This window comes from Rosa rugosa, chromosome 1 (assembly GCF_958449725.1).
Source record: "Rosa rugosa chromosome 1, drRosRugo1.1, whole genome shotgun sequence".
Classification (NCBI taxonomy): domain Eukaryota; kingdom Viridiplantae; phylum Streptophyta; class Magnoliopsida; order Rosales; family Rosaceae; genus Rosa; species Rosa rugosa.
The window spans coordinates 43716258-43725852 of record NC_084820.1 but is presented as its reverse complement, the minus strand read 5'-3'; the positions used below and the strand labels follow the sequence as shown (position 1 = coordinate 43725852).

The 9595-nt window shown below is 36.5% G+C and overlaps 1 protein-coding gene across 1 annotated transcript; it reads left to right on the top strand.

The window, feature by feature from the left end:
- The first annotated feature begins 2489 nt into the window (after positions 1 to 2489).
- On the top strand, positions 2490 to 6114 carry LOC133738196 (uncharacterized protein At2g39795, mitochondrial). Its single transcript, XM_062165662.1, has 4 exons — positions 2490 to 2951; positions 3724 to 4064; positions 4215 to 4379; positions 5485 to 6114. The coding sequence occupies exons 1-4, from the start codon at positions 2697 to 2699 to the stop codon at positions 5489 to 5491; spliced, it is 768 nt and encodes a 255-aa protein (XP_062021646.1). The 5' UTR covers positions 2490 to 2696; the 3' UTR covers positions 5492 to 6114.
- The last annotated feature ends 3481 nt before the right edge of the window (positions 6115 to 9595 follow it).

Genomic DNA, 9595 nt, shown 5'->3' with positions numbered 1-9595 from the left:
ATAATGAATGGTCTATACCTATGTACCATTGTAGTACCCCCACAACGATGAGTGTTTCTATTGGGACCTCCAAATTTGCTCACTTGACCTCACTCTATTTTGAATTATTAAATGACATATATAACCTACTATAAAATGACTACTAAAGACAATAATTATACCAAATAAATATTATATTAATTTTCTCTAGACTTTCCAATTCAATAACATTAGATTGTATTCTTTATTATTTTCATTTTTCAATTTCACTACATACTCATTAAAGTATTCATATATATTTAATAAGAATTAAAACTATGATTAAGATCACGTGACATAAAAATGTATGATATACGTATTGAACTCATATTGATGAGAGAAAACAAAATAAATCATATTATGACCTAAATCTAAGTCTATCCATTATACTTGTAAAAAACAAAAAATGAGCCAGTAATTAAAAAAAATTAAATAATATTTAAATAATTAATCATGAGATACAGAAAATAGAGAAAATAAAATAAACATTAAGAAAAATTATTAATCTTTTTTTTTTAGCACAGCTAAAACAGAAAAAAAAAAAAAAAAGCCACATAATAGTTCATGTTATTTTCTTGTTGATTAGAAATTAATTTTTGAAACTCAATACCTTGTGTTTGATTTTCTTTTATTGAAAAAGAGATTTATGTTATTTGATTAAGGAATGGATATGTAATTAAGATTTATGAAGTAATTAAATCATTGAAATGACTAAGTTTTTTTTTATTTTAAACATAATAGTTTGTTTGCAAATTATATGAATAAGGTTATTTGAGGAACTTTAGTGAGGTTTAGTGAGTAAATTTAGTACTTGCAAAGTTGATAGGAGGTGTAAAAAGCATAGGAGGTCAAGTGAGTAAATTTGGAGGTTCCAATAGAAAAACTTCCCCACAACCTCTTGTCTATCTCGCGATTGGCTAATGATAGGGGAGGGGTATGTAATGGTCATTCTGGCTTGAGTAATGACAATCATTGATGGATTGATTCAAAAAATATAAAAGAAGATTAATTTGTTAAAAAATAAGGGTGGTGTTATTGACACACCCATTTTTCTCTATTCACACACCCCATTTATTTTTCTATTACTTTAATTCAAATTTTTTTTTTTTTTTTTTTACAAATTACTCTAACTACTCTCCCTTGCAATTACGTTTCTTTTTCTTTTTTCCATTCAGCAAGTTAATCATGCGACGTCCAACGGAACCTGCAGAGTTTTCAGGTAAGGATAGCGCCTCTCCGCCATGTGTCACCTCGTTAGTCCACCTCAAAACCTCACCACCCATATAAGAAAAATCGAAAGGCCAAAATCAGTAGAGAGAAGCAAACAAATCTACAACAACAAAGTTTGGAAATTTCAATCGGGTGGTAACTCAGTGATGGATGCTCCTCTGGTTAAAATCTAACCCTAAGGTTTGGAATCCCTAAGGTCCCCCAATTCATCATCGTCATCCTTTAAATCCACTACCTTGATTTCTATGTCATCAATGTGGCATTGTTTTCTAGAGTGAGGAGGTTTGCATGTGGGTGATCTATTCATTCATTTGGGTGTGGGCTCGTTAGCCATGGCAGTTAAAATGGCATGCAAGTCCTTCTCGAAAAGCTTGGTTGATGAGGTGTAGAGATGGGGTTGTATGAAGCAGATGGGGTGAGCTTGAGGTACATTATGGAGTTTGGGACCGACCCTACGTTGAGGAGGAGAGATATAATGATATCATTATAAAAAGGGTAGGGATGATTGATTTGCCAAGTAGAAAAAAGAAAAAAGAGAGAAATGTAATTGCAAGGGATGGTAATTAGGATAATATATATAAAAAAATTGAATTGTAGTAATAGAAAAGTAGAGGAAGTGTGTGAATAGAGAAAAAATTTGTGTCAATAGTAACACCCAAAAATAAATATATTTACAAAATCCCATAATTAAATCCCTTCACTCAAATTACTCAAACAAAGTCATTGAAAGATCCCTTCACGATGGTCCCATCACCTCATAATCCCTTCACGACGCCTTGAAGTTGCTGGAATCTCCAAACCCCCTACCCAAACACTGCCTAAGAGACTTGGGGCACGTTTACTTACTTGGAAGGAAATGGAATGATTACGGGGTAAAAACATTCCTGCGTTTACTAACACATAAAGGAATCGGAATGATTCCGGGTAAAAGAATTCCTGCGTTTACTAACACATGAAGGAATCAGAATGGATGTAGGTCTCACCTCCTTATCAGGAATCGATTCCTGAATAATCAGGAATTCGATTACGAAGGGGGGAGATGGGTTTAGGAATCATTCCTCCGGAATCAATACCGATTCCTTTCTTCTCCCACTCCACTTGTCTCCGATTCATGATTATTTTCCATTCCAAGTAAGTAAACGTGCCATTGGATTTACTTGAGTACCAAAGAAATTAAGGCAAACTTCGGTCACGTCACATGACCTGATTCCACAACTCGTGCAATGTGTTAGTCAAGGCTTGCAGAGCTGGTTGACCGGACCGGTTGAGTCTGTCGTGTGCTCGGGCGGAGGGTCTGGTATTGGGCTTGTTGTTGGGCTGGAGTTTGTTTGTGTTTTGTTCTCTACTCCTATTCAAGGTTTTAGCTTTCCTCTTCCCTATCCCCAATTCTCCACCTTTCTTTCCATTTAACATTTTCACTGAAGACCTTAAACCCTAAACCTCACTCCATGGCGCGCCTAATCCGACCTCTAAGAAACTCCATTTCTCGTCCCTCTTCTTCTTCCAAAATCCTATTTCCCCAGTTACCCAGTTTACGTCTTGCACCAGAAAAACAAGCCCCCCTCTTAAACCCCAAGCTTCCATCACCACAGAGCGCAAGAACTTACATCTCTGAAATGCGCAAATCGGCTTTCGAAGGCAACATGCTCAGACTCCTACGCAATGAAATCCAATATGAACTCGATCGCTCTCCTCCTAATCAGGTACCAACGTAATTTATGAGAACGATGAACATCGGTAATTTTGGATTTGCTTAGAATCTGATTGTAAAGAAAAGAAATTTGATGTGTGAATGAAGCTTAGGCCTTAGAATTTGCTTCAAGAATAAGGGGGTCAATCTGAAAAATTCAAAAATGCATTGTGTATGGATAGACGGCTTCTCTGGAAGAGTGCTCTAGAGCTTGTGTACAACTATGTTAAGTTATTCTAGATTTTTAATATGCATCTCAGACTTTGTTTTGTCGAATAGGTTCCTATACTAAAAGGTGCATCATAGTCCTTTTGATTGTTATTCTGGTTACGCAATGTATTAGCAAGTTTTCATAAATCGGGACTGAGGAGAGAATCAGAAAATACGGTTTGTGTGGTGAGAAGTTTTTGGTCTCATTGTAAATGCAATCTTTCAAGGCCAGATAATAGGTTGTATTCAAGATATTGTGCTTTGCTATGTTTTTCTGCCAGAACCTAGTGTTATTGCTGTATGTAATTATCTTTTTCTCCAAGAACTGACCCTTAATGTGACAATTACTAGTTAGGGTGGGCAGTTATTTTGGGGAATTGAAGTACTTTAAATAGTCTTATCTTAATCTCTAGAAAGAAATTTGTTTGTAATTTTTTTTTTTTTTTTGAGAATGTGGAATTACCATTGATAACAAACAATCAACAAACATCATAAGTTACAATACGAGATAGCCATGGAGGACTATCATTGACCCAAACATTTCCTTGATTAGAACATTTTTTTTTTTTTTCCAGCCAGTTTCAGAATTCAACTCATTTACAGTTGACAACCGGTCTGGCGAGCAATGGATAAGCTTGAAGAGAAAATTTGGACATAATGAAGAGATAAAGATTGAAGCCACCATGTTTGATGGATCTGTTCCTATTACAAAATCCGGAGGCGGTGGTGTTGGTGGAGGCCTTGGAGAAGATGTGCAACTTCACATTACTATGGTTGTCAATATCTCCAAGGAGGAAGGTGGCAATGCATTGGAGATTATGTGCTCGGTATGGCCAGATACTATAGAGATCAACAAGCTATTCATACGAAAAACTGAGAACATGCCAGCTCAGCCCTATACGGGTCCTGAATTCAGGTATGAGCACATATGATATCTTGTACTAATTGTTATGAGGAACTATAATAATCTGAAAGGAGCTAGAGGCTAAACAAAATAGTTACATCTTAAAGGTTGCTTTCATCTTTTTAAATGGTATTTATGTTTGTTTTGTCGGGTTGTGTGCAGGGAACTTGATGATGAGTTGCAAGACTCGCTTTACGAATTCTTAGAAGCAAGGGGTATAAATGATGATCTTGCTATTTTCTTGCACTCATATATGAAGAACAAAGATAAAACTGAGTTCATTAGATGGATGGGAACTGTGAAATCATATATTGAAAAGAAGAAGAGGTATTGATACTGCAGCACTTTGACAGAATTTTATGTTAAGATCCTATTTGTCTTGGGTAATGAAAACTCAGCCTAGATGCCATATTGGCGTTGCATTTGGTCTTGTCTGGTTATATTTGATTGAGAGAAGAAACTGGCTTGATAATTGTAATTGGAGTACTGCATTAAAACAGTTGATGGAATCATTTTTTTGTTTTGAACTTCCAGGTATGTAGAAGTGTCTATTTTGACCTCTTTAGGCAGGTTGCATAATAGATGAGCCTCTAATTTTGGCATATGACATCTCTATTGGTTGTAGAATCTTCAAAATAATGTTTTGGCGTTTTCTCTTGTTAGCACCAGAATTTATTCTTACATGGTAGGATTGTAGAGCTTAACTTACAGGTAGATCTGCTCAGCTCATTGTAGAGCTAATTTCTTATCCTACCATATTTTGGGTAGGTCTGCTCAGTGCATGCAGTCTTCATATCCTGCAAGCAGTAAGCTTTGTATTTGCTATTTTAAAAGTTTTTTATATGTGAATTTTTCTACCCTAGCTAGACAATTGCTGAGAGCATTATGACAACAAGTATCTGCTGCTGGTTATGCATTGAGATTACTTATCCTGGTTGTTTTATGATGCAATTGCCATAGCCAAAGCTCTAGGTTTACGAGTTCATGGTGCAGGAGGTTTGAATATGTAGTCACCAGTGATAATATGCTAGATAGTAGATATGAAGCTTGTGTCGGGACATATTTTGCTAATTTCTATGATCTTGTAAGCCTTGTTGTGGAAATGGAAATTCTTTGAATTACGTGGAAAGATTTCATATTTTTTTTCTCCTGCTTCACTCTATGTTTGTTCGTTCTGGCTTTGTATTCATCGACTCAGTCACTTGGTACACCTAAATGGTATTTTTCTGTGCTTGTTCATTAAATAGACTGGCTTTTGTCCTATACTGCTTATATGTTTTAAACATTGTTTCAAGTTAAAAGTATGCTTCTGCTACATAAAAAATAAATAAAAAACAACATCAATTATTGAATTTTGGTGTAGCCCCATAAACTTTGAACATTCACTTTGGGATAAGATATCATCTCAGAAAGTTGAAATGAGCTCTTGCAGGTCATAATCAGATTTAAGACTACTTGTGGTGGTGCGTAGGTAGATTCTGCTCCTTGGATCATACTGCTCTGAAGTTGTGGACTGAATTCCATTCTCATATAATGTCTGCATCTACTTTTACATGTTTTAATAGCAGGTATCATTACATGGTCTACCGTCGTTACTCTCTTTTGTTCAGTGTTAATTAACACTCTTTTCTAGGGATATTGATAGGCAAATTAAGTTCGTATGATAATGTTTGTGTACCAAGTAAGCTAAATTGCAATTAAGCAAACACTAACAAGTTTTGTTGTTGTCTTCAACTCTTCAAGTAGTGGTCCTAGACTCCTAGCAAGCTTTATGAAGATGCTTTACAGTATTATCTGAGGCTAGTGAACTTCACATTCCACTATGATGTATGATCATTGCTTGACACCCATGTTTATGGTGTATATTGGTCAAACATGGATAGGATCCAAGTCTTATCCACTTTAGTTGAATATGATCAATTCAAATCTGATGTCATGTTATTTGGGGTATCTTGGCTGGTCTGTATCAGATTTTGTCACCTCTATCTACTGAATTTAGTGTAGACTATAATTCCAGTTTATCAGTAGGAGTCCACAGTGTTCTGAGCAAGAACGACGACAGCACTGATTAAGACACTTCTAGGCACAGGTCATGTTGCTAACTGCTTTTGATTAATATTCTCTAGATTAACTTTCAAAAATTTACTCAACGAAAGGAGAACAGATGTTTCTGAACATTCATACAATTCAGTACATTCCATGTATATAAACTTATACAGACATTGTAACTTTGCATGCACCTAAACACAATTTTCAGATTAGGTGAACTCTTAAGTAATTCAAAGAGAGTGAAAGGAGATATTTGGTATGGTACAATCAAATTAAGATTGATGATGATTTCTATTATTTATAAAACGACAAATTGATCCTAATAGCAATAGAGAAGGACCTGTTCTTGGTTTAATTAATTATTTTTTCACCTAATCTCAGCAACATGATAGCTCCACATTGACATGCACCTCTTTCTAACTTTCCTGTGTTTTCAAGTGTTTCTTAATTTGGAGGAAGCTTTCTGTGTATTCTAATGGTGTAATGGTAAAAGAATGAGGCAGTGTAACACAAAAGAATGGGACTGCCCAACTGATTAGCCGCAATTGGGGTATTAAAAACCTGAACCTTCACATTTCATTTTCTGGACTTAGTGTGACATTTTGTCTACCTCCTATCAAAACCCTCTGTTAATCTGAGATTTCAATCATGGTTAACTGTCAAAAAGACGTAATTGTAGTTAAGTTGCACCTTAATTCTAGGATAATCCTGTTTTATTATGACTAAGCTGATATAGTAAACATCAGGTAGATTTTGGACCCACTATAATGAGGAGCCTAATGTGATAGATTTTGTAAATCAAAGGAATCAAGATTTATCCATAATTTAAAATGAGGAAAATTGATAGGTGAAGTGAGATGGGGTCATTATGATTATGTGGCTTTCACATGGCTTGATTTGCTATATACACCAAACATTTTGATCCCAATAGAGATAGTCTATTACTTCAACTGCAGGTGGGTCAAAGAATGGTGTCCCTTAGAAGATCATGACCATCCAAACCAAACTACATACCCTCTGGATAAGTCCTTGTCAATTCACAGTAAGAAATGGCAATCACAAGATTCCAATCTTTGCACGTTTTGTGGACCAATATATTCAGAAGTTTAACATAGATATGGACTCACTCAAACAGTTTGACAGTAGAGAACACCTAGGTGGAAGTTGTTTCAGGTTTTGATCTTCGATTGAGGTGGTGTGTCTTTTTTTATGCTAAGTATTGTTTGGGGAGTGCTATTAGAGCAAGTTCACTCGTTGGGTTATTGGGTGAGGGTCACTGGGTCAAACACTGTTCACTGTATTTTTATGTTTGTTTCCACCTATTGGGTCTGGATCACTGGGTTAGTTTCCAAATTAACCTGAGTCACTCTGGTTCACTCTTTGGGTTAGTTTCATAACCTATAAACTGATCCAAAGTGACCCAGGTCAGTTTCCAAACTAATCCAGTGACCCGGACCTAACGGGTGAAAACAAATATAAACAAGTAGTGAACAGTATCTGACCCAGTGATCCAACGGGTGAACTTGCTCTTATTGGTAATTCAAACTAATTCAGTTTTGGGTTGGTGCTCTTTACACTACTAGGATAATGTTGTCAGGCATCGTTTATGGGCCGGTGTTAATTACTTTAAACCCGCGGATAATGATTCATGAGGTTACGGTTTGAAGAGATCCTTGCAGCTCAATAGGATTTGGTGGTCAAAGGGGTTTAACTTCAATTGGTCCTTACCCTTTTTTTCAGAGTTGGCAGTGGTGCCCTTTTTTTTGGGGAAGACACTAAAATGGTCTTGGTAAGACTTCGTTGCGACCTTTAGATCAGTCAATTAATGGCCGCAACACGACTTTGGAGACCTTATTGATGTTAGGGTTTTGGTCGTGATGCAGAACAGATGGCAGCCCAATTTGAAGAACAGTTGGATCGTGCTAAAGGAGGAAAACGAAAAGTGACTAGTAGACGCGAAACAACTCCTCGGAGTCCGTTTGGGACGCACCTTACCTTTCCGGAAAGGGAATCGCGCCAGAAATCAAACTCGTCGCTATGCCACGACCTGTGGCCTTTTTCGGGCTTTCGGGGTCGTTTAGGACCTCAAAACTGCATTTTTCTATTTTCCGGTGTTTTGGTTTTCCTAGTTATTTTCGGGTTGTTTTCGTTTTTACCCATGGGCTTTAGGGTTTCATTGTTAGTCGCCCTAGGGTTTATTTTCTTATAAATAAGCCGCCTTCAGGCTGCAGAACTTATCTTTTATCTTTTATCAATAAAATTGAGATTATTCTCTTTTATCTCTAGTGGACTCCAGAATCTTTTTGCTTAGGTTTATTGCTGGTAAACCTAGATATCAATCCGTCTGCGTCAGGTCGTTTAAGCCTTGGCCCATCGAATGGATCCAACATTGTTATAGCTTTTGCACCTGAGATTTGGGTAGATGGTTAGGGTTTTGATCTCATGGTAGAGACGATCCCAAAAGAGGTATGTTTCGTTTTGAGTTCCAGTCACGAACGTTAGCTAGGTTTTGGGGCTAATCTACGGCATGGAGATGTGAGGTGGCAGCGTGGTGACATGGGAGTTCATTGGAGGCGAAATTGGTTACTTGCAATGCTGGCTCCATGCTGGGGAGAGTGGTGGTTGGGTCGGGCCTTGCTGGTGGTCTTTTGTTTCTAGTTGTTTAAGGCTTAGTTGTTGTTGTTGTTGTTTTTTTTTTTTTTAATTGATAATAAGTCTCTGATATGGTTTGGTAGGATGGGGTTGGCTTTGTATCGGTCTATGCACCTTGTATGTCTTATCTGCTCTAGGGAGGCAATGAGTTCCTTGCTTGGTCAAATGGTCGCAGCCTCTTAGTAGTAAGGTGAAACTAAATGTCATCGGATTTATATTCTGTTGGCAACATAGTGGGAAAACTATGCTATTTGTAATGATGCTTCTTCGAAATAGAGTTATCTTTTCAATAATGTCACCACAATTGTAAAGTGAATGGAATAGCCAGTAGTGCACTATTCGCTAGTTAATGTTTGCTCTATTCACTGTTTTAGTTGAGACTCTTGTTATTATTTCTTGATACATATTGTAATCTGAGGTTTAGATAGCATGTATCTCATGTACTCTGTGATTTCATTAATTAATGTTTGAGAATAACCGCCACCGACCCTTATTAAAAAAGAAAAAAGAAGTTCACACAATCAACCAAAACTGACTTTAATCTAATCGCAAATATGTTTACCTCACGTCCTTTAAAGCAAGGTGGAATCCAACATGCAATAAAATAGTAGCGAGTAATCTTAACCACCAAATCAAATAGACAATAAGAAACCTCTTTACAAATACTCCTAACTCCACTGAGGAGCCTCTAAGCCTAGTAGGTCGTCATCGCTTTGAGGTTTTTCTTTTATTTTATTTTTTTATGTGTATCATATGATTCTAAAGGTACATGCTTAAAAAGAAGAAAAAAAAAAAAAGACAGAGGTTAAAAAAAGGAGAAAATAAGAGTAGTTGATATTTCA